At 49.2% G+C, this 25,530-nt stretch overlaps 1 protein-coding gene across 7 annotated transcripts in view; it reads left to right on the top strand.

The window, feature by feature from the left end:
* The window catches only part of OTUD7A (OTU deubiquitinase 7A), a 388,360-nt gene that overhangs the window by 358,361 nt on the left and 4,469 nt on the right, over positions 1 to 25,530 (top strand). For all 7 annotated transcript variants that reach the window (XM_045163703.1, XM_045163707.1, XM_045163704.1 and 4 more), the window contains 2 exons: positions 6,393 to 6,520; positions 8,570 to 8,719. In XM_045163703.1, coding sequence (XP_045019638.1) covers positions 6,393 to 6,520; positions 8,570 to 8,719 — 278 coding nt within the window. The remainder of the gene's footprint in view (positions 1 to 6,392; positions 6,521 to 8,569; positions 8,720 to 25,530) is intronic.

Here is a 25,530-nt window from a genome sequence, read left to right as displayed (position 1 = left end):
GAGGGCGATAGGGAACGTGTCCTGGGGGGGCCTGCACCCAAGCTGCCCCTCTGTGTGGCCGGGTGACTGCCCTTGGGCAAGACCCCACTGGCTGCCCAGACTGGATTCCTTGTCCATGACATGGGCTCGTGCTGGGATGTCCTCTAAGGCTGTTCCTGCCATTTAAGCCAGGACACCCCCGAATCTGCACTGTACCTTTTCATTCCTGCCACCAGCTTCAGTGCCATCTGGACTCACTCCACCATCCTTGCGTCTTGGTCCCACCGCCTCTGCTGAGGGAACCCATCTTTCTCAGGGGGTTTTCACTGGTGGGTGGGTGTCCCTGTGCTCCTGATCCCCCCTCCCCAGGTACACACTGAAGTAAAGGGAACACATTTGTTGTGGCCTAGAGCCTGTGAGGAAGCTCTCAAACACACCCAGGTGTGAGGATGAAGCAGTTACATTGCACGTTAGTCTTCTTAACCAATAACTAAGTGTTTTAGGGATGTTAGGTGTCTTTTCCCAGAGGCAAGATTCTGTTTACAATCCCACATCTAGCATTGCTCAGTAAACTCACAGGAAGTTGATGTGAAGTCTTGGGATGAGAAGTGGGCGTGAATATTCAGGACTGGCTTTGCTGGAGCTGATTTCTACCAGCAGGCTCAGTCACAGTAACTCACATGCACAGGTCACTGTTCCAAAGTCTTCTCCTGTTTGCCCATTTGCACCTCAGAGGAGCCTGAGGAGTCATCAAGCCAAATTCCCAGCCTGCATCCAATGAGCAGGAATATTTGCTGAGGCTCCAAAAGCACAAGGGCATGCAGGGGTGTTGAGGGGAGAGCACAGAATGAGGACCCACCCCCAGTTCAAACCTGCTCCCTGTGCCCTGGGAGCAAGGAGCCGGAGCAAGTAGGGAAGGACTTAGAGATTCTCCGGCTGCCCCCAGGGTGGAGCTGGGACCCTTTCTTCCACCCTCTGGGCCACTGAGCAGAGTCACAGTTTACCTTTGGCTCTCATGTTCAACACCAAAACAGGATTTGCTCTGCTTCAGGCTCATCTCCATAACTGTCCTCCAGTTGGGCTTGCACCCCCATCACTGCTGCCTGTGTCCAGCTATAAGGCTTGCAGATGTATGTGGAGCAACCACATGCCCCCACCCTAGCACAGAGCTGGGATGGATGGGCAGACAGGTGGGTGGGTGGATGGACAGGTGAATGAACAGAAGGATGAATGCATGTGTTCATGGATGGGTGAGTATATGCCTGCATGGATGGATGGACCGAAGCATGCATGCGTGCATGCATGGATATGCATGTGGCATTGTGTTAGACCCAGCATGTGTGTGTTGTAACATGCTCCTCTTTTGCATCCCTTCCTTCTCTGAAAAATTCAGTCCTAAATCCATAAGGTTCATCAAAGCAAGATGGGCATCTGCAGTGGGCAGGGTGCGGGGTGGCAGGACACAGAGGACCAAGGCCAGGGTGTCAGAGCCAGATGGAGTGAAGAGGGCAACTCAGGGGAAGGGCAACATCACTGGTGGAGATTTGGAGAAAGGAGTTAGAATGAACTCTGGAGTGTTAGATTGGAATGGGCAGTATCAGGGGACTCAAAGTTTCAGATAGATAGGTAATGGATGGATGGATAGGTAGATGACAGGTAGGTAAATAGATAGATAATGGATAGATAGATATATAATACATGGATAGATAGATGACAGATGAAAATGTTTGTGTACTCATGTGAGGGTACAAACACACACACGTCTCCCAGCTCTATTTACCAAGTCGAAGGGAAGTGACATTAGCAATAATCATATTTTGGCTTCTAAATACCATTATCCACCATTTGGGAAAAAAAAATAGAAATGGCTAAATCCAGGGCTGAGGCAGAAGAGATATAAGATGAATCTTCTTGACTGAAAAATATGCACAACCTAAAAGTTGAGAGTGATGTTTTTATTCGGTGGACAAAGCTGAGGACTTAAACCTGGGACACAGCCCCTCAGATAGCTCGAAGAGATTGCTCTAAGAGGGAAGTAGGTGAACCAGGATATAGGCGTTTTTTGTAACAAAGACCAAGTAGTCAGAACATCAAAAGATTACCAAACATCCCACGTTAAGGAATTTAGTGCTTTTGTGTGTGGTGGGGGAGATGCAAGAGTCTGGGCTCACTGATTGCTCTGATGTGCACCTCAGCTCTCCAGGGCCAGCATCCTGTGTTTTCTCGTCCTGAGTCCACTCGGGGTGTACCATCAGGAAGAGGCGGGTGGCTGCAGCAGCTGACTGCTAGATGGTGTTGGGGGGCATCCTGCTCTCATCCTGAGTTTCCTCAGGGCTCACCGTGGGGGCAGCTATAATGACTGATGGCTGCAACACCCTTTGTGTACTGATACGGCAGGCAGCATTTTTAGTTTGCAACCTGGACTGCCTCCTTCTGCTGAAAAGCAAGGATGTGCTCTAAATAGTGACGGGGCTGTCACATGGCCATAGATCCCACTTGAAAGAGCTCCAATGACCAGGTGGGTATCTGAGCATCAGAATAACCACACTGATGGGTTATAACTCACTGAATCAAATAAAAGCCGAGAATCCAGACTGATATCAATAAATGGTATCAAGACTTGGTGAGGAGTGAAATATGTCTATAGGTTCCAAGTTCCTTCCCATAAAATGCTTATTAATTATGGATGGGAAGTGAGCAGCTCTGCAGGGGGACCCTGGCTGATGGCCCTGAGAGGGATCTGGTCAACATCAGGCCACCCGACTGGACACCACTAAAAGGATGCATCATAAGCCAATCTGCTCTGATTGTGAGAAAATACAAACCCAGACCACAGACATCAAGATTGCTGGGAGAAATATCAACAACCTCGGATGTGCAGATGACACCACCCTTATGGCAGAAAGTGAAGGAGAACTAAAGAGCCTCTTGATGAAAGTGAAAGAGAGTGAGAAAACTGGCTTAAAACTCAACATTCAGAAAACTAAGATCACGGCATCTGGTCCCATCACCTCATGACAAATAGAGGGAGAAAAAAGTGGAGACAGAGGCAGATTTTATTTTCTTGGGCTCCAAGATCACTGCAGATGGTGACTACAGTTATGAATAAAAGACACTTGCTCCTTGGAAGAAAAGCTATGACCAACCTAGACAGCATATTAAAAAGCAGAGACATTACTTTGCCAACAAAGGTCCATCTAGTCAAAGCTGTGGTTTTTCCAGTAGTCATATACAGATATGAGAGTTGGACCATAAAAAAGGCTGAGCACAAAAGAATTGGTGCTTTTGAACTGTGGTGCCAGAGAAGACTCTTGAGAGTCCCTTGGACAGCAGGGAGATGAAAGCAGTCAATCCTAAAGGAAATCAACTCTGAATATTCATTGGAAGGACTGATGCTGAAGCTGAAGCTCCAATACATTGGCCACCTGATACGAGGAGCCAACTCACTGGAAAAGACTCTGATGCTGGGAAAGATTGAGGGCAGGAGCAGAAGTGGGTGACAGAGGATGAGATGGTTGAATGGCATCACTGACACAAAGGACATGAGTTTGAGCAAACTCCAGGAGATAGCAAAGGACAGGGAAGCCTTACATGCTGCAGTCCATGGGGTCACAAAGAGTCAGACACGGCTTAGTGACTAAACAACAATAAATGAACATTCTACACAATACCAGGCCTGTGGTCTTCAAAACAGCCCAGGTCCTAGAAGTCAAGTATGCCGGGGACCAGCCCCGGCTGATCCAGGGTCTTCGAAGGAGAGACGGCTAGGCGACCTATTCAAATGTTAATTAGATATAATAAAGAGGAATAGAATGAGGATAGCTCAGTAGGAAAATTCAGTGGAGAAAAGAAGCTGAGTGGCTTGGTTTACGCAGAAAATCAGTATAACCCGTGACACCAGGTTAGCTCTGACCACGGAGGCCGCAGGCGCCCTCTCGAATAGCGGAAGGTGCCCCACCTTAGACACCTTCTCGAGTGGGTCTTAGAAGCCCAGGCAAATAAATGGTCGCAGAGGACATCCACGCTCCAGATGGACACTCAGCTAGAAGTTAAAGGGAAGAATGACATGGGGAGACCAAGCGTTGGTGAGCAAGGCCCATAGCTTTATTTTCAACAGGGGCTTTTATACCCTAAGTTACACATAGAGGACAATAGGGGATGCAAAATCAGCAGTCTTTGATGCTTATCAAAACCCAGGGTTTCTTTCCTGCAGATTTATCGTATACAAATGGTTTAGGTGATTTACATCATCTTCTGGCCAGAGGCCTATTAACATTTTATGACTCTTGACAAGGACTTATCAACAAAGACTTATTTTCTCTAAGAGTAATTATTCTAAGGTTTGGCGCCATCTTCCGAAGATAAGATTACGTTCCTATAGGGTGGATGTGTAATGGGTTTACAAAGGAAAGAATTTACTACCTTAAGGGTCTAAAGTTACTAACACCAGGCCACTACTTATTTTTTCTACATACCAACTATATTAATTAATGCACATTCAAGGATACAATTCAGGGGATGTGAAAACTTGGCAACAAACATTGGCTCATCAATGAAATCTTTTACTAGCTTTATTCTGACAGTTTCTAATTCTCTGAGAGGCTCTAAGCTATTTGAATATCTTAAGCTTCCCGTGCCTCTGGAGGCTGGGAGACTGTAAACAATCGTATGCATAGCTGTAGGTGTCCGGGTAAACTTGTCAGGCGAGTTAGAGAGCCATCTGAGGGGTTTGGATTTAAACACTCCTAATTGCCCAGGAACTTTATTAATTGGAGCTGTAAGTTAACTCTTTGACAGAGAGAGTGAGATGGTGGTGGGGGACAGCCCCCAGTAAAGTCAGAGGTGAGAGCACAAAGCAATAAAGTAGGCAGACTCTGGTTTTTGGGGGGTAGATGCTCGAGAATATCCGGGGGCACTCCCGAGGCTCGATCCCGCCTTTGCGTATGCCGAGCCCCCTTCCTCATGACCTTTGTCACGAGTGGAATGTCTCTCGCCGGCTCCCGGCACAAGTACCCTGAGGAATGTTCCAAACTGAAGACAGAGCTTCAGAGGCAAGCTAAAGAGACACTACAGATGAATACAGCACACCATCCAGAGCTGGAACTTTTGTTTCAAAGGCATCGCTGGGGCAGCTGGCACATGGTGACTAGGGTCTTTAACCGTGACCACGTGCATCAGTGCATTAGTGATTAGATGAATTCCAGAGTCTGGTGGTGACACAGGAGACTGTATCATAGAAACGTAACCTTGTTCACAGGGAATGCACACAAAGTTCTCCCAGGGTGATGGGATTTCAGGCTGATAATTTACTTTCAAATGGTCCAGAAGGGAAAAAAATTATTTATATTATACAACTTTTTTGTGAGCTTTTGGGTATTGCCATTTTTTTAAGTATTAAAGTATATTGAATCACCAAAAAAAAAGAACAGAAAAAGCATAGGTGCAATAACAACAAAACTCCAAGGTGACTGTGAAGCATCCCGGGGATGCAGAGCCTGTGTTCTAGAAGCACTCAAGCAGTTGACCACAGGCTGTGCACATAGGAGCCCCTCCCCCGGACAGCCCCACCCTGGAATCCTCAAGTGGGTCACACTTGCTAACTCTGACCCCCACCTACTCCAGTCATCACAGATCACCCTCAGTTAATTCAGAGCACCCTCTACCTTCAAGTGCCCCAGAGGACCCATCAAGCTGGGGCCACTGGCTCTCCCCTCTCCATGCTTCTTCCCTTTGGGGCAGCCTGGTTGTTGAGGATATCAAGGCTACAGTCCTCTGCCCATGTCCTAGAGTCCTGAGTGATGCAGATTTGGAGCCTGCTCTCTCCCTGCGCCTCAGACAAGAGCGAGGGGACGGGCTGGGGAGAGTCCAAGTGGCTTGGTTGGGCAATCTGTCACTCCCTCCACTTCACTCAAGGAAGCCTCACCGCCCTCTTCAGTCAGGGTGTTCCCTAGAAAGGCCCACAGATCTTGGTAGCAGTGCTCGCAGCAGCCCATCAAATGTACCCAAGCATACCTGCTGCCCTGAGGGTAAAGCTTCAGCCTAAGCTGCTGGATGTGGGCATGAGTCCAAGGGAGAGCCTCCATTCCTCCTCAACCCCCCAGAGAACCAGCCCCCATGTGGCCACCCACTCTGAGCAGGATGCCTCTGCACCAGGGAGACTGCATCTTAAAGGGGGCTCACCTCCCACGTTGCCAGGTTCTCTGCCTCAGCTTCTCTCCTGAGACCACCCAACCAGGGTAGGGGTGGAGAGCTGGGACCAGTGTGCTTGCTGCCATCAAGTGGTGTGGAGGGAGGTGGCCACAGATGAATTCAGATGGCCGAGATGGCCAGGGTCTGTGCAAGGAAGGGTGTTCTATCCGCCGCTCTCCCTCCTGACTTGGTCCAGTGACAGGCTTGCTTCACTGTGTCCCCAGCATGGACAATGCCGAAGACCCAGTGTACGAGAGTCTAGAGGAGTTCCACGTTTTCGTCCTTGCCCACATATTAAGGAGGCCCATCGTCGTCGTAGCAGATACAATGCTGAGGGACTCAGGTGGGGAAGGTAAGTTTACCCATAATGAAATGGATGTATTTTATTCATCACCCAGAAAGTGTAGCATCCCAAGTAAGGAAGGGACAGTTGAACATAACGGCTGAGCCTCCAGAAAGACACAGAACCTTACTTTGCCTGAACAAAGATTTTATTATTTCTCCTCAACTCCATGTTTCTTTTTCCTCCCCATGCAGGGGGCGGGGGGGGGGTGGGGTGGGGGTAGGGTTTACTCTTCTTTTATCTTTTTTTGGCCACACCACTCAACTTGTGGCATCTTAGTTCCCTCACCAGGGATTGAAACTGGGGCCTTGCCAGTAAAAGCCCAGAGTCCTAACCATTGAACTTTCAGGGAGTTCCCAGGAGGGATTACTCTTGGCTGTCCATCCACCCTGTGTTTTGATGGCAGGAGAAATCTGGCTGAGTAGGGGTCAGGATGAACCCCAAGGGGCTCCTGGCCCCGCCAGTTGCCCATGCCCTCCAGTAGTGCCAGCCTTGTCCCAGGGCCACTCTGCCACCCCAGTCCCCTCCTGCCCCCATTACATGTTTTAAAGAAGAAACAAGAAAGGCATCAAGTGCAAAGTCACCCAAAAGGTTGTGATGGGACCAGAGCTGGGAAGGAGGAAGGGATGGAGGGCTTTCTAGGGCTGGTACCTACTTCAAACCCCCTTTCCCTTGGCCAGGCCAGTGCTTCCCAGGGTGGACACTGCCTCCCACTTTTTAGACAAGAAGCCCTAAGCCCAGAGAGGCCACACAACATGCCCCCACCCCTGGCTGAAGCCTTGGAGGAAGCAGGATCGACCCAGGGAGGGAGGGCTCCAGGCGTGTTCTCCAGCCTTTCTCCTAGAGCCCACAGGATACCACCTATGGGCTCTCTGAAGAGGAGGGACCAGAAAGGTCATTCCAATGCAAGTGCCCTGCCTCTCGTGGCTGGTATAACCACAGAGGGCAGGGGCCTGGGGTGCATGGGTCACTTCCAGTGACACAGGCCTGCCGAGGTCCGCAGCCTTTGGGTGCAGAGCCAGGCCTCCCATCAGGGTCCCTATACTCGTCAGATCCCAAGGGCTGGGTCCACACTTCCTTCCCTTGTCCTGTAGCCCTCGCAAAGGTTGGACCCACCTCGCCTCTCAACAGAGAGAGGCCAGAAGCACAGTCACTGATATAGACAGAGGAAGGGTTGGGGGAGGAATCCTGAGCTCATCAAAGTCATCCCTGAGGCCGACTGTCCTTTCCTTCCAGTCAAAGGAGGGCAGTGAGTCACTGACTCCAAGGCCAAGAGACAAGGTCCTTTGTGATTAAAAAGCAGAGGCCATATCAGGGCATGTATTTCTAGTATTTACTGTATCTCAGTAAGAATTTAGGCCTTTCCCCGCTTTTGGTAAGGAAATGAACAAGATTATGTCCCAGTTGCTAAAGGAGCCAATCTCCATCTCTCATTTCCCATCTTACTTAGGACTTGGGCCTGGACTGCTCTCATTGAGTTTCTCAAAACCTAGAACAGACAGGCTCTGGAGCAGCACAGATGTTGTTTTGTGTGCAGGTGCTTTCGTGAACACAGGAAAACAGGTTTCCAGGTAGCCGTTAGTGCACGTCCTGGCTGACCACCTGGGGCAGGTGTTTTGGTCACCTGAGCAGGCCTCAGGGCTGCAGGCAGGCCCAGCAGGTCGCAGCAGAGTCCCCTCAGCCCTGGTCCTCTTGTTCCAGGGTACAGCCTGATAAGGCACCGGGACAAACAAGCCAGGAGGACGCTGCCCAGGGAGGCAGGTTGAGGAGGGTGCCCTGTCAGGCACAGGACTCGGAGTCTAATGATCCTGGCCCCTGTGAGCTGGGCTTCCTAATCCACTGTGGGCTGAGCAATACCCGGCTCCCAGGGAGCTCCTGCTGGGTGGGAGGAGGCCCCTCTACTGCCGAGTGGATGATGGATGATGCTAGCACCCAGGGCTGCAGCCTGAGCCCACCCTCCGTTCCCTCTGCCCTGTTACCTCTCCCGGGTTGGTGAGGGCTGCTGTCCGTGCCCCCTCCAGCTCCACGTGCCCCCCTCACCTTTGTTTGTGTCTGCAGCGTTCGCTCCAATCCCCTTCGGGGGGATTTACCTGCCTTTGGAGGTACCTCCCAACAGATGCCACTGCTCACCTCTGGTTCTTGCCTACGACCAAGCGCATTTCTCTGCCCTCGTGTCCATGGAGCAGAGAGACCAGCAGAGAGAACAAGGTAAGCCTGCTGCCACTTGACAGTGGCGGGGACAGAGGGGCCAGGAGGGCAGGAGGTGGGATGTGGAGCCCTCCCTTGAGAAGGGCACTCAGCAGTGATGGGTTTTGCCTAAAACTACCGTATGCATGCAAAAAATATCATTGAAAATAATGCCATTTGCAGCAACGTGGATGGAATGGATTTAGATGATCATTATCATAGATGATCATACTAAAAAGCTTAGATTATCATACTAAATGAAGTAAGTCAGAGAAAGACATATCCTATGATATCACACAAGGAATCTAAAGAAAGACACAAATGAACTTATTTATAAAACAGAAACAGACTTACAGAAAAAACAAACTTATGGTCACCAAAGGGAGAAGTGGAGAAGGATAAATTAGGATATACGCACTACTATATATAAAATAAACAGCGAGGACCTACTGTATAGCACTATACTCAATATTTTCTAATAACCTCTAAGGGCAAAGAATCGGAAAAAGAATATATATAACTGAATCACTTTAAAATATGATGAAGTTAATAATTCTGTCACCCTTATCTAGCCTTTACTGTGGTTCCCTTCACGTCTATGCATATTTTATATGGATGTAGTTAATCTCAGATGTAATTTTTAAAAGCTGTTCTAGTGCAGTCACCTAACTATAGCTCACTTTCTTTGTAAATAAAGTTTTATTGGAACATAGGCACACTCATTCAAAGGCGAATTATCTGTGGCTACTGCTTTTGTACCCTAAGAGCAGTTGAGAAGCAGTGTCAGAAACTGTGTGGCATGCAGGGACGAAACCATTTACTAACGAGCGCTTTATGAACAATGTTCGCCAGCCTCTGCTCTGCAGGAAGCTTAGACTCAAAAGATGGATATTTCCATTCACACCATTACACGGGAGCTCCCTGCCATTTCAGTGCTGCAGCAAGTCTTTCCAAGCTGGGCCCACGGCCGTGCACTGCGCAGTCCCAGCCGCGGTCACGTGGACTTGTGTGGGGCCTGTCTCTAGTCAGCGCCTTATGTGTCTGCTGTGGAGATGGTGGGATTTTGTTTGAAACGTTAACTGCTGATGGGTGTGTGATTAACTGAGCCACAAAGGGGGAACTCTTCCTTTTTCACTTCTGTGTCTGGTTAGACAGAGAGCCCTCCGGGGACCAAGGGAAGGAAAGGCTGAGAGATTTCAGGGTCCCTGCCATCGGACGTGGTCCCAGGAAATCTGCTGGCTCATCCCGTGGTGACGTGAGTCCAGAAGGAAGGCAAGCAGGGCTGCAGGCAGCTGAGGGGATATCAGGTCCTTTTCCTGAGCTGTTTACGGACGTCTCACTGTAGCCACATTTAGGCCTTTCCTGTTGTCTCTCTGCATTTCGGCCAGTGAGAGCTGGCACCTCCCTCATGGCCTTTGGCTCTTGTGGCTTACTGTGGCTCTTGGGAGACAAGAGGGCCCTTTCCCAGCCTCACCCTATCAGCAAGTGATGAAAAGACCTTAGAAGTCAGATGTTAGCCATGAGTGGTAGGTCAGTGGCTCCTAACCTGGCAACTCAGAACTCGGGTCTTCTATTGAACTGTACAGAAAAAAATGAAAAACCTATAAAAGAAAGATGAAATAATAAAACCATTACATCAAGGTGAAACATTGTAGAAACAGCATGTTGCATATAAATTTTGGAGAATTTTAATAAAATTGGCTGTGTTTTATTTCAAAATTAAAAAACAAGGGCCCCTTCTCAGGACTGGAGTCCAGGCCGCTCATCCGGTCTCGCAGAGACTCTCTGGGAAGGGGAAGATCGTGGTCGCTGGTCCTTCCGAGCCAGGTCCCCTCCTCACAGAAGGCGCTGAGCTTTCTCTCAGGCCTTCCAGGTGCTGCTTCTGGATGCTTTCCAGGCCAGTGTGAAGGTGCTCGTCAACAACAGGACAAATGCGGGGGAGCTCCACAGCTTAGCAGGCAGCGTCACAGAGGTAGGGGTGGTTTCACCTCTGAGAACTTGCTTTGCCATAAGTGGGCTCTGGTCCCAGCGTGGTGTCTGGGGCTGTGCCGTGGGCTCCTACAGCTGCCCCTGCTGGCTCCCTGCTCATAGCGGTGCGGTCCCTGCCCCCACGGTCTTCATGTGACCAGGGCTGCACGTTGACCCATTCAGTTCTCACGACCACTACACAAGCAGAAGCAGGGCACACGTGAGTGGCTCCCGCTGGCTGGGTAGCCTCTGTGCTGCACAGCAGGCCCTCACACAGTGGGAGAGGACACGAATGCTCTCCAGGCTCTGAGGCTTTACGCGTTGCTGCCCACACGTCCCCTGTGCCGCCCTCGCTAGTGCGTGCTGGTAGGCGAAACCATGCTTCCTGCTCCTCCTGCTGGCCTGAGGTCCAGTGGTCCTACATGCCTGGGGCTGAGGGTCCATTCAGTGACGCTGCCTGTTGCTTGCAGGTTTGAAGGACCCAAAGATGAGGTGTCCTTGCCTCGGGCCCTCACCACCTTGTAACGGAGACAGGCAACCCCACCAAGCCACACTCTGTCCAAGGCAGTATATGCCCCAGACAGGCACCAGCTCCATTCAGCAGGAGAGTGATTATTCTAACTGGAAAGAATGGACAGATGGAGCTGAGCAAAAGTGCCATGCCAGTGCAGGGTGTGGCTGGCGTGCTGCTGGTGCAGCCCCGCAGGCACCTGTCATGGAGGCATGACGGCGCTGGGCCCGGGGGCCACCACGCCCTCACCATGTGGCCCGAGGGGCGCCACGTGCCTCCCAGCCTGTCCCCTTCTCTGTTGTGCAGTAACACCCACCTCCCTGGGAGTGAACGCCTTCGCCTCCCCTTGTTCACCCTCATCACCCCCACCCCATCCTCTGCCCTTTCTCTTCCACCCATTTTCCCATTGGTCTCTTTCTAACTGGACAAGCGTAAGGACCTCACCATTTAGTTGTGAAGTGACCACCAAGGGATAGTCCCTCCACACACGGAAGTTCTCAGTCACCCCTGGGAATGGTACCACCTGTCCCAGAATCAGGCCTGTCCCCTGATCCATACATGTTCCTTCAAAGATAAACCTAAAGGCCTCAATTGGCCCCCTTCCTGGCCACCCAGTGTCTCCCTGAAAAGATCTGCTGTGGGCAGGAGCAACAGAGCAGACAGTGTCCGAGGAGCCATCACTAGAGGAAGTCTACCCCATAGTTCTGTGGGGTACTGTCCTACCTCTGGCCTGACATCAGAGACTGCCGGCGGCTTTCCACAAATACCAGATCCTAGCAATTCCACTAGGATGGAATGGTGGTTGGGCGTGGTGGTGAGAGACTGAAAAAACATTAGGAATCTGCTTGGGGAACAGGCTTATCCTCTCTTCTCAGCCTTTATGAGGCCAAGAAAGTGGAAGCAACCACAGAAAGCTATGTGTTAGCACCCCAAAAAAGATGACTCCAAATAGCATTGGGCTGCAAGGGTGGTTGCTGCTCTGCTTCTGTAACAGGGAGCCCTGAGGTAGGTGGTCCAGGGCTGGTGCATTAGCCCTAGACATCCTCAAGGACTCAGGCCCCAGCCTATCCCTGTTCCACCATCCTTATCATGTGATTTCAGCCTCATGGTTATAGAATAGATGCTGTAGCACCAAGCATCACATCCACATCCCAGGCTGGGCCAAATGGCTCTTTTCTTGAAACTTAGTCATTTTTTTTTGGAAGAACACCTTCCTCCAGTAGCTGTGCTGGCATCTTACTAACAAAGACTGAGCTCCACACTTGCAGTTGTCCAGCTGCAGAGCAACCTGAGAAATGAGTGCATCAGAGGAAGAAGGGGGTGAGGTGGTAGGTGGGGGTTCACTGAGCCAGCTCTGAATCAGGGAGAGAATGTGATGTTTCCAGGCAGTTGCATCTGGGCTCTCCTCTTTATTTCACCAGCAATGACCACCTATCTAGGGAAGGGCAAAAGTGCAACAAAAAAAAAAAAAACAATGGGTTCTTCACCAACTCGGGTCCTCATCTGGAAATAAACCACATATGCTGTTAGGCTCTCAATCCCCTAAAAAGCAGTGGTGCGTGAGGCTGCCAATGCTGCGCTCCTTAGGAGAAAATCCAGTTTACTTAAGTGCAGAAAGAAAAGCAGCTCTCCTCCCAGGCCATGCACTGCCCGTGGATGTCAGGTTTGGGGCTGACCAGGTGAGGGTGGCACAAGCACCATGCATCCCAGCCATGGCTGTGCCCCCCTAGGAGGAGGGGCAGGGACTGGGTGGGGGGTCCTACTGAGAGCCAGAGCCAGGCTTGCCTCCTGGCGACTGACTTGATGGCATTCCTATGCCTCTGACATCTAAATGCCACCAGGGAGTTTATGCTCAGAGGTTTCTCTCCTAGAGCCCTGGGCTTATGCCAGGACAACCGCCCCAAAGCAGTCAGGAGCCTTCTGATCCTGCTGAAGTGAGACCTCGGCCTGGTGAGGGGCTTCTCACTCCTTCCTTCCAGAAGGTCTCCAGCTCTGTACCTTCAGGCTGGGTTGCACTCTGCCCCCCAGGAGCTGCCCAGGAAGCTCTTTACAGACTCTGACGTCACCACTCCTGTAGCATCCTTGCCTACGAGGACCAAGGATGCTCAGTGAGAGGAAAGGTGGTGAGGAAACCATCTTCCTCCTCCCTGCCCTTCCCTGCTACGCCTCCCTCCATTCACTCCCTGGTGATGGTTAGAACCGCTTTGGCTTTGGCTGCAGGTCACCAAAACCCAGCTCGAGGTGGCTCAGGCAGTTAGGGGGCTGGTTCTCACACACGCTCAACAGTGTGGGGCAGGCAGGCGCCCTGGGGCAGGTGGGACATTCAGGAATGTCAGAGGTGACCAGGTGACTCCGCCTCACCTGCAGCCTCCTCACCTTTTGTTCCAGACAAGCACCTGTCTCCACCCCCCAGCAGCAAGCGGGTCCTGTTTGACCCCAAACTCCCATGTCTAAAAGGATTACCGGATCTGGGACAGGAAGTACACACAAAGATCCTAGTGCGTCTTGTCCTGGAAGAAACAAGGGGTGGTGTCGGGAGGGCTCCTGGGCCGATGGATGAGGCTCCCACAGGCGAGGTGGACAGTGAGGACCGTCACTGGGAGGAGTGGTACCACACTGAAGTTGCTTCAGTCCATGGCCTCATAATGACGCTCAGGGAAAGTTTTCCTCATCAGTTCTGCAGGAAGCTCGGAGCCACGCGTGACCTTGGAGACTGGTAAATAGCAGGAAAGCATCAGACCAGATCCTACATTCCCTCGGTGAACTGATGACAGGTCCTTTGTCTGAGTTAAGGTACCCTGGCTTGTCATGGAGGGAGAGGCAGTCTCGGTAAGGTCTGCATTCGTGTGTTGAAGTCCTATCCCCCAGGCCTCAGATTGTGACTGTATTTGGAGATGGGGTCTTCAGAGGGGTAATTAAAGAAAAATGAGGTGATTAAGGTAGACCCTCATCCACTGTGACTGTTGGTCTTATAAGAAGAGTAGATTAGGACAGAGACACACAGGGAGGAAATCGCGAGAGGACACAGAGAAGAGAGTCACTTGCAAGCCAAGGAGGGAGGCCTCAGAAAGAAATGACTCTGCTGACACCTTGTGCTTGGACTTCCGGGCTCCAGACTGTTATTAATAAATGGCTGCTGTTTAAGCCCCTCCCTCTGTCTTTCGTCATCATGGCCACCCAAGCAAACCAATACAGACAGAACGAGAATACCTGGTTACTCAAGCCCTTGGGAATGAATGAGAAACTGCCACGTTTCTTGTTACGTCTGGCTCAGCTCATCATCATCACCTTCTTGACCAGCGGATGCTGCGTTCAGATCCGTCAGTGGCCTGATCAGTGTCTGTGAGCTCTCTGCCCTCAGCAGCTCGTGTGTGGGGATCCTGGGACCCACTGTAGCTGGTGGTGAATTTTTTTTTACAAAGTAATATTCTGCAAGCTCTGTGAATCCACACCCCAGCAGATGTTTGGAACATGGCTAGTCTTATAACTCTGCTCCAGGGGAAGGGGTGATCCCACTGGGGAGGTTCAGCAGAACAAAGAGCAGGACCATTGGATGTATGGTCGAGGGCCTGGAGAGCCTGCCGTGGGTACAAGGTGCTCCGAGAGCTGGGGCTGGAACTGGGGACAGACGGCTGGCGCTAGGTCAGGCGGACAGGCTGAGGGCGAGCCCCAGCTCTCTTGTGTGTAGCTGCACAGCTTGAGCCACGGGGAGGTTCATTCAACAAGCGTTCACTGTGACAGCACACTCGTGACGGCGACAGTGCTGGACGGCCCACCTCACACGGTGAGAGCTGGGGCTGAGCTCCGTCCAGGGGCCAGCAAGGCTGCAGGCACGAGCAAGGCAGAGCCTCTCCAGGTGAGCTGGGCTCCAGAGTAACCCCACACCACAGGTCAGGAACTCTGTTTTCAATCTGTATTTTATGCACAGCTCCCAGTTAAATGCCAATCTATGTTTTATGATTTCCCAAACCAGATACAATGCGACATTTGGTTTCCAATCTATTTGACAATGAACTCTGCTTTTTCTTATGGGATTGATTTATAATAAACAGCACTCATTTCCTATTAAGTAGAAATTGGTCTTAACAGGGCTACAAATATTATTAAATGTTCCATTTAAATGGATTTTATAATATAATTTTGTTAATATAGCAACCTAAAATGATAAATTAACCTTTTTCTAATCAAATAATAGAGGAACCACATACCACCCTACCTGTTACTGGACATTATAAGAATCAGATAAGTTTACAGTAGCAAGAAGTCTTTGAAATTCCTAGCATTCCCTTTGCAGTCAGGCTTCTTCCTGTTCAGCCACTTTCTAGGTTTGTGGTTTGCCACTGAAAGACACACTCAGGAAGGGTGTGGAAGGCCAGCTGCCTCTCCACGTGGTCTGCAAGCAGCCTCGCTGGGCCACTGGCCACATACCGCTGCTGATCCTGCCATAGCCTTGAGTGTAGCTCCCAGAAGTGTGGGCCACCCCAGGGCCTGGGGACCAGATGAGGGTGTCATCTTTAACATTATTGGGTTTTGACCCACAAACATCTCAAACAGTCCCCGCATGGCCAGGAGCAGTGGGTGGAACTTCAGGGTTGTGGGTTCTGTCCTGGGCTTACAGGGGGACGTGAGTTCAGAGAGCTGGGTTTTGCTGATCAAACGCCCAAGAGTCCGGTTGTCCACTGACATCCGCACCACCCCAAGGAACATCAGCTCTGAAGGCCAAGGCTTAGTTCCCAAGGGATGCCAGCTATGCTCAACTACATGGAAAGAACTAGCCACGGGTCTTTCACTAGGAAACGGGCCTGGAAAGCTGAGGGGGCAGGAGACATGGACACAGGCTCCTTCAGGCCTCCCCAAGGTGTCTGGTCCCCCAGCCACCATCTCCCTGACTGTTGAGTCAGCCCAGCCCACATCTCCATATGAAGTGCTGTCTCTTCCCTCAGGCTGCCCCAGGCTACCTGTGGACCTGCAGGCTTCTGATGGGTGGTGTTGGAGCAGGACATGGCCTTCATCAGTCCTCCTGCAGAATAGGAGGGAGACAAAGCCCCAGGTGCCTGTCCTGCCCCCTGGACATGGGGAAGGAACCTCTTAGTCAACCAGCGTGACAGCCTGTTTCTGCTCTCCAAGAAGCCCCCCTCGTCACCGTTCCCCAGGGTTGCGTCTAACGCATGAGAGAACCTGTGTCCAGAAAAAAAATGGACAGCTTCCTGACAACCCAAGTCCACTTAGAGAATTGTCTCTGGGGACGTTTTTCTGGGGAAAGGGTCTATGGGGAAAAACGCATCCTGACCAAAGCCCAGTGGGCTGCCTGGAGCGTGAGGCCACAGGCAGCTCATCAATCAGGAACTCGCCACATCCCTGGCATTCAGGGAGGGGAAAGAGCTGCCATTGCTGTGCACCTTGAGGAGTCGTGAAGCAAATCCTCATAAAGCAAGTCTGATTTTTCCCAGAGGTACAAGGATGCAAGGTTCTTACCCAGCCAGGGAATTCTGCGTCAGGCCCACCAGAGGTTGTTCTTGGGCACTGATGGGCCAGAGCCAAGGCCACGGTGGGATCAGGTGCAGGGAGTGGAGGAGGATGACAAGGACCACCCTTCAAAGGCTCCTGTTCTTCATTGCCAGGCTTCCCAGGAGGCACAGTGGTAAAGAATCCACTTGCCAACGCAAGGGACTCAAGAGACGCAGGTTCAGTTCTTCATCAACCAGATTTCTAGACGTCTTAAAGCCACATGTCCTGTCTTTCTCATCTTTGCGTCTCCAGCACCAAGACACTGGGGGAGCAGTTAATAAATGTTGAATGAGTGAATAAACAAGATTAGATGCTCACAGTCTACTGATTTCAGATAATTTTTTAAAAGGAGCGGGAGGCAAGGTGCCAACAGTAGTGAAAGGAAAATTACACACTGTGGAGTAAGGCCGGCCTGTGGCCTGGGCAAGTCACTTAGCACCAGAGTTCACGTCCTCCTCTATAGAGTCGGAGCAAGAACCCTGGAGCTGATGCAAGACCTGTAAGTAACGAACGTAGGGCTCCTGACACAGTGCCTGTATTGTCGGAGAGTTAGACACAGAGATCCGTGGAACAGAATAGGGAACTCAGAAATAACCCCACACAAATATACTGAGAGGATTTTTGACAGAGAAGCAAATGAATGCAATGACAAATGGTGAGGAAGCAATTGGAAATCCATAAGAAAGAAAAGGAGCGTAAACTCAAACCTCATTTATACAAAAATTAAAGTTGACCGTATAATAAAAGTAAAATGTACAACTGTGGACCTAGAGGTAGGCAAAGAGTTCTTACATATTGTCCTATTTGTTCTGTGTCTCTGGAGATCCGTGACTAATAGAACCACTAATCTGTTCTGCGTCTCTAGAATTTTGTCATTTCAAGCATGCTGCAAAATGGGAATCACACAGAATGCAGTCATTTGGGATTGGCATAATCCAAAAAAGAAAAAAATAAGTTGGATCTCTACTGTGCAAAGATAGTGGGGAGAGGTGCGGGGGGACAGGAAGGAAGGAGGAAGAGAGGAAGGCAGGGAAGGAGGAAAGAAGGAAAAACAAGTTACAGACTGAGAGAAAATATTTGAAAACCACATATCAACAAAGGATTTGTATCTAAAATATACAAAGAACTCTCAAAACTCAATAGCAAAAATAAAACCCTCCAAACCATCCAAACAAAAAATGGGAAAAGATACAGACAGACATTTTACCAAAGAGGAGATAGAGAAGACAAATAAGCCCATGAAAAGTTGGTCAACGTTAGAACCACAAGATATCACTGAACACCTATCAGAATGACTAAAATCTTAAAAACTGACAACGCCAAATACTGGGAAGGATGTGGAATAATTGGATTGCTCCTACACTGCTGGTGGGAAGGTTAAAGTGGTTCAGTCACTCTGGAAAACAGTTTGGTGGCTTCTTGTAAAACTAAACATCACTTCTCATGCTGCTGCTGCTGCTGAGTCACCTTAAGCTGTGTCTGACTGTGTGACTCTATGGACGGCAGCCCACCAGGCTCCTCTGTCCATGGGATTCTCCAGGCAATAGTACTAGGATGGGTTGCCATGCCCTCCTCCAGGGGATCTTCCTGACCCAGGGGTGGAACCCGGGTCTCCTGCACTGCAGGCCCCTTCTTTACCACTGAGCCATCAGGGACGCCCTCACTTACCTTATGACCCAGCATTTGTAGTCCTGGGCATTTATCCTAGAAAAATGAAGTTATGTTCACCCAAAAGCCTGTACACAAAACTGCTTTATTTGTCATAGCCAAAAACTGGAAACAACCCAAATGTCTTTCCTGGGTACATGATTCCCGGGTGCATACTGTCTCACAGAGTCATACTCAACAATAAAAATGAATGCCTGTGATTCATACAATTACTTGAGTGGACCTCAAGGGAATTATGCTGAAGGAAAAAAAAACAACCAGTCCCCAAGACTGCATTCTGTATGATTCTAGTTCTATAGCAGTCTTGAAATGACAAAATTATAGAGATGGAAAACATATTAGTGGTTCTGTTAGTCAGGGATTTCCAGAGAAACAGGACCTATGGGATACATATAGATACATATATAAGAGGAGATTTATTATAGGAATTGGTTCACATAATTATGGTACCCAAGAAGTTCTGCTGTCTGCCAACTGCGAGCTGTAGAACCAGGAAAGCCTGTGGTGTAATTCAGTCTGGGTCCAAACACCCAAGAACCAAGAGCGCTGATGTCTGAGGGCAGGAGAATATCAATGTCCTGCTCAAACAAAGAGAGCCAGTTCCTCTTTCCTTGGCTATTCTGTGCTATTTGAGCCCTCCGTGGACTGTATGATGCCAGCCCATGTAGGTGAGGGCAGTTTTCTGTATCCAGTCTACCAATTTAAATGCTAATCTTTTCCAGGACTGCCCCCCAGACACACCCAGATGTTATGTTTACCAGCTCTCTGGCCATCCCTTGGTCCAGGCAAGTTGATACATAAAATTAACCAGCATGGTGGTAGACAGGGATGAAGGACCAACAGGGTTATTTAGAAGCATGTTGTTTAAATTCCAAAAGATGTATGTTCAAGATTCTCCAAACGTCTTTCTTGGTTATGGGTTTTTATTTAGTTTTGGTCTGAGAACAAACTTTTTATGATTTCTCTTCTTTTAAACCTGTGAAGGTTGGCTAAGAATATGTTCTGTTTTGGTGAATGTTCCATGGGATCTTGAAAAGAATGCGTGTTCTGCTGTTGCTGAGTTCCATAAATGTCCATTAATTCAAGGGCTCTGGTGACGTAATTCAGTCTTCTATATCTTCACTGATTTTGTCTGCTTGTTCTGTTGGTTCCTAAAAGTGGCAGTCTCCACCCATAATTAGTGTGTCTTTCTCCTTTCGTTTTTGTTGGTATTTGCTTCATGTACTCTGAAGCCTGTGCACACAGGTAGGATTGTGATAGCTTCATGGAGAATTGACCACTGAATCACTACGTAATGTTCCTCTGTATATAACAGGGCTTGCACTGGAGTCACTCCAGTTTTCTTTTTAGTATCTTTTAACCTATGTATGTCTTTATATTTAAAATGGATTTCTTGCAGTCAATATATACTTGAGTTTTGCTTTTTATCAACCTGACAGTGTCATCTATTAATCAGTATGTTTTGACCTTTGACCACTCATATTTAATGCCAGCTCTCTTCTGTTAGTTCCATCTATCTTTATTCCTTTTTGTCTTTTACTGTCTTCTTTATTTTTTATTTAATTTTATTGGAGTATAATCAATGTACAGTCTTGTGTTAGTTTCAGGTTTACAGCAAAGTGAATGAGAAAAAAAAATATATATATATATATATACTCTTTTTTAGACATTTTTTCCATATAGGCCATTCCAGATTATTGAGTAGAGTTCCCTGTGCTATACAGTAGGTCCTAATTAGTTATCTGTTCTGTATATAGTAATGTTTATGTCAATCGCAATCGCCCAATTTATCACCCCCAATCCACTGGTAACCATAAATTTGTTTTCTACAACTGTAACTCTGTTTTGTAGATAAGTTCATTTGTACCCTTTTTAATATTCCATATATAATTGATATCATATGATATTTATCTTTCTCTTACTTCACTCAGTACGACAATCTCTGGGTCCATCCATATGCTATATGTATTCTTTTTATGGCTGAGTAATATTCCATTATATATGTACCATATCTTTATCCATTCATCTGTCAGGGGACATTTAGATTGCTTCTATGTCTTAGCTGTTCTAAATAATGATGCTATGAGCATTGAGATACATGTGTCTTTTCAGGTTATGGTTTTCTCCAGATATATGCCTAGGAGTGGGATTGCTGGATCATACGGCAGTTCTGTTTTTCGTTTTAAGGATCTTTTGCTATTCTGGATTAGCAAGGTGTTTTCATCCAGCACATTAAAGATGTCACTCCACTATCTTCTTACTTGTTTAATCATGAGAAGTCTGCTGTGATCCTTAGATTTAGTTCTGTATATGTAATTGTCTTTTTCCTTTGGCTGCCTTCAATATTTTCTCTTTGTCTTCCGTTTTTAGCAGTTTGGATGTATTATGTATATCTGGATTTGTTGCTGTTGTTTTGCCTGCTTGCTTTTTTCTTAGCCTCTTGGATCTGGTAGAGTTTGTCATTTGTTTGGGAAATATTTAGATAAGTAATGTCAGCCATTATTTATTTAAATATCTCCTCTGTTTTGTTCTGTCTCTCCTTTCCTTCTGGGATTACACTTGCACAGATTTGGGGCTATCTGATATTGCGCCACCAATCTTGGACGTGCTGTTCTGCAAACCCCCAACTCGTTTTTTCTGTTTCCATCTAGTTAACATCTATTGACCTGTCTTATTGTTCACAGACTCTTTCCTCAGGTGTGCCAAGTCTACTAATCAGCCTCTCAAAGTCATTCTTTATAACTGTGTTTTTTTTTTTTATTTCTAGCATTTCAATTTGACTCTTAGAGATTTTTTTCTCTCTGATGAAATTAACCATCAAATTCTGCAATGTATCTCCTTTTTCTGTTTAGAGTCTTCAACTTATTAATCAGCTATTTTAAATCGTGTCTTATAGTTTCAACATCTGTGTCCTGTCTATCTTGCCCTTCACCTGGCTTCACCTGTCAATGTACTGGTTTTCGCCCATCTTTCCTTATGCCAAAAATATTTTGTTGAAAACCAGCCATCCTGAATAGACCAATAAAGACTAAGGTACATCACTTTGATTCCTTTTGTTTTGCTGCATGGAATTTGGATCAGACTAGATCCAAACCCTGGTTACCCAGCCTTCAGATTCTTCTAGTAAGATCTTGTGTCTATGGTGGGTCTGGTATTTCTCACTGTCTGCTGCGTGCTTTAGGCTGAGCCTCACTTTGGCACGGGTCTCTCTCCATATCCTGGCCCCTTTTCTAGCAGTAGATCCCTACTCCTCATAGCTTCTTAGCCTGGGTATGAGAGGGAGAGCCGAGAGGGTACTGTTTCTTTGTTCTGAGTAAGCCTCTATCTCAGGCAGGCACTGTGTCCCTGGATCTGGGGGGAGGGAGTGACCTCCCCCAGCTGTAGTTCTGGGCTCAACACATATTCCTGCCCCTCCCCCAGAGAAAAAGAGACTTATTCCCTATTTCCTGCTCCCTCCCCATGCCTTACTGGAGAAAGGCCCTAAGATCAGTGGTGTGTGCTGCCCTACTCTCTGCAGTTTCTTCCTTAGTATAGAACTCTTTGAAGGACACTTTGTTAGAATACTGGCCAGTCTTTTTCTGAGTACCAGCTCAGGACCCACAGAGAGAGGGCTGTGTGTGCTTGAGGATTTCCCTTATGTCTATGGCCCCTAGGGTCCTGTATTCTTTCCACCAGTCTACATCCTTCCTTTACCAACTTGTTAACAATTTTAGCTGAAATCTTAGTGGGGTCCAGCTGAAAGAAAAAAAAGTGAAAGTGAGGTCGCTCAGTCGTGTCCAACTCTTTCCCACCCCATGGACTGTAGCCTATCAGGCTCCTCTGTCCACGGCATTTTCCAGGCAACAGTACTAGAGTAGGTTGCCACTTCCTTCTCCAGGGGATCTTCCAGACCCAGGGATCGAACCTGGCTCTCCCACATTGCAGGCAGACGCTTTACTGTCTGAGCCACCAGGGAAGCTGGGGTCTAGCTTAGTCTGCCCCAATTAAGCTCATGTCCATACCTCCTCAAAGACACCTGTCTTTCCTTCTATCTGGGGCTAGCCAGTTGTCTGTGACTTCAGCTCTCGGACAGGTTAAAGGAAAGTTCTGAATCTGCACTTTGTCTAGCTTGTTGTTGTTATACAAGTGGTATATCCCTTCTTATATCCCTCAAAGAAACCAGAAGTCTCCTTCTTTTTTGCGAAAATAAGTACTGAAAATTGGTTGCTGCTTTGGTTACCAACTTTGTCCAGGCTATTTTGAGATGATGCCTATATGTTTCCAGGTTACCAGGGAATTCTCCATGTAAGAACACTGGAGTATGTAGCTGTTCCTTTCTCCAGGATATCTTCCTGACCCAGGGATCCAACCCAGGTCTCCTGCATTGCAGGCAGATTCTTTACCCTCTGAGCCACCAGGGAAGCCCCCAAAGTATTAGTCACTCAATCGTGTCTGACTCTTTGTGACCCTGTGAACTGTAGTTCACCAGGTTCCTCTGTCCATGGAATTCTCCAGGCAAGAATACTGGAGTGGGTAGCCATTTCCTTCTGCAGGGGTTAAAAGATAGGAGCATGCCTTTTCAAAGGGCCTTGGGGAGGGAGGGAATTCACAGGCTTATTTTGAAAAGCATTTGCTGTTCCTGACATTTGCCACCAGAGGGCAAGTCACCACATCAGTCTCCTCACTGGGTGAGGTCAGGCTTCCCAGGCTGCCAACAGGGAAAAGTTAGGTGTGTAAAGTGAGAGGCAGAGGCATCTAAGTACTTGAGTCTCACAGAGGGCCTGTTTTCAAGGCCTCCCTCTAGGCTGTACAGGTGGGGCTCCTAAGCCCTGCCACCCTGACCCGAGGGCCACAGCTATGCTCTCTGCACAGAAGATGCCTTCTGACGTCCAGGCTGAGAAGCTGCTAGGAGCCTGCTGGGTGGTCAGGCTCTAGCAACTACAGGTGATTCCAACCTTCTGCTTTTTGTGTTTGGGGGGAGGCGGACGGTCAGGGTGGGGAGCCCAGGACGTCCATCCCAGCCCAGCTACTGAGTAGAGGAATTCCCAGGGGCCCTTTGGTAGGGAAGCTGAGGAGGTTGCAGAGCTATACTACTTTAGTTGGTTTATCTGACAAATAAGCCAAAGTCATAGTGGTTTTGACTGACAAGTTTGCTTCTCCTGCAAATAAAGCCTAAAACAGATGTTCCTGATGAGCAGGCAGGTCCCCTCCAAGTGGGGAATCAGGAACCCACTCCTGATGTAGGGCCTCCATCATCAGAAGGCTAGAGGGTGGGAAGGGTGTTGGGAGAAGGCCCGCCCACCCCTCACCACACTGCCCAGGGCTTCACACAGTGCTTCTGTTCACGCCCCACAGATGCAAGCAAGCCTGTGTTCTTTCCTAATGCTAGGGTGGGGCTGGGAGATATAGCCAGGCCTGGGAAGGTGCCCCCAAGGCACCTCTTCCCTAGGAAGGTGGACAGCCAGACCCCAAATTGTCCACATTGTACCTACAGAAATTACTTCTAACAGATTATTATTCTAGAACAACGTTTGCCAGATTTGCTTGATTTTAGACCCATGGAGGGAGAAGGCAATGGCAACCCACTCCATTACTCTTGCCTGGAGAATCCCAGGGACAGGGGAGCCTCGTGGGCTGCCATCTATGGGGTCACACAGAGTTGGACACTACTGAAGTGACTTAGCAGCAGCAGCAGCAGCAGCAGACCCATGGAGAATGCTTATGTAAAATAGAGTCCTTGGGTCTGTTTCTTGGACACTCTGGTTTGGCCATCTGCATGGGGGTGTGGAGTGGGTGGGTACCTTTACCAAGCTCTCCCTCCAGGAAGCCATCCTGCCCTGTCTACAGAGGGAGCCTTTACCCCCTGCCCCAACCCAGGGGTGGGAAGCCATGCCAACCTTCTCTCTGTTGTCGTGGTGACTCTTGGGACTATGGCACCAGCTCCTGGGTATGACCCAAGGGAGGCTGGTCCTGAACCAGCCCTGCAGCCTCTGCCCCCACCATTGTGACTACTCCACAGCTCAGCCGTGGGAGGGACGGCTGTGAGTCAGAGCCGCACCAGACAAGACCAAACGGTCTGTGGCCAAGGTAGACCAAGCTGCCCCTGACCTCCCAAACCAGAGCACAGTGCCGCCCAGCCCCATCCAGGTGAAAAGGAAAATCTGGAGCAAACCTGTTTCCCTTAAACAGGGGCTAGGAAATGGCAACCCACTCCAGTGTTCTTGCCTGAAGAATCCCAGGGATGGGGAAGCCTGGTGGGCTGCTGTCTCTGGGGTTGCACAGAGTCGGACACGACTGAAGCGACTTAGAAGCAGCAGCAGCAGCAGCAGAGGGTGGGGTGGAAGAAGACTATGTGTGTGTCTTTATTAACACTAGAGGGCAGCACCAAGTCAGTATTGCCTGTTTCTTACTAGAAAATCAACTATTAAACGGGTATTCAGTCTTAGATTTTATGTATTTGTTACTTATTGATTTGCCTTTCTGTTTTTGCCATGACACCTTTGTCATGAATCTTGGGGAAATGACACAGATTTATGGCCTGCATCTGGGGAGTAGGGGGAAGGAATGTGCGGAGGAGTAAGAAGGCAGAGTAAACCCCAGACAGGAGCAGGGCCCCTGCACCCTAGAGTGGCGACTGGGGACTCAGTGTCCTCAAAGATGGGGCTTTCTGTGCCAAAGGAAAGCAGCATTTGGGAGGCCTCGTGTGCTCAATCAGGGTCAGGCAACATCTGGCCACCAGCACAGGAGTGGGGCAGAGGCGTTCCAAGGCCAGAGCAGGCAAGGATAACCCTGAATCAGGGAGGGCCCTGCCCAGCTGTCAGCTTCTAACCCACTTCCCCATCTAGATGGTAGTCCGGCCTCACCTGCCTCCTAAGCCGGTGGGACAGCGGGGCTGAGACCTCCCTGTGGAGGCCCCAAGGCCCCAGCAGGTCTGAGTGTCACACCTGAAGGCGCACCGGTCCCTGCACCCACATATACCACCCCCAGCATTTGGGCAGGCTGGCTCCCCAGGTCCTGCGTCCACCCCAACCCTTCTGAAGTGGGCTCAGGTCCCTGGGCACTGAGGCATGTTTTGATGAATCAGTCCCTCTGTGCAGTGAGGGGCCTGTCTCTCCTCACTGCTTTGTTCAGTCGCTCAGTTGTGTCCGACTCTATGACCCCATGAACTACAGCACGCCAGGCTTCCCTGTCCTTCACT

This window comes from Bubalus bubalis, chromosome 20 (assembly GCF_019923935.1).
Source record: "Bubalus bubalis isolate 160015118507 breed Murrah chromosome 20, NDDB_SH_1, whole genome shotgun sequence".
In the NCBI taxonomy this organism is placed as follows: Eukaryota; Metazoa; Chordata; class Mammalia; order Artiodactyla; family Bovidae; genus Bubalus; species Bubalus bubalis.
The sequence above is the reverse complement of the archived record's forward strand: the minus strand, read 5'-3'. Positions and strand labels throughout refer to the sequence as shown.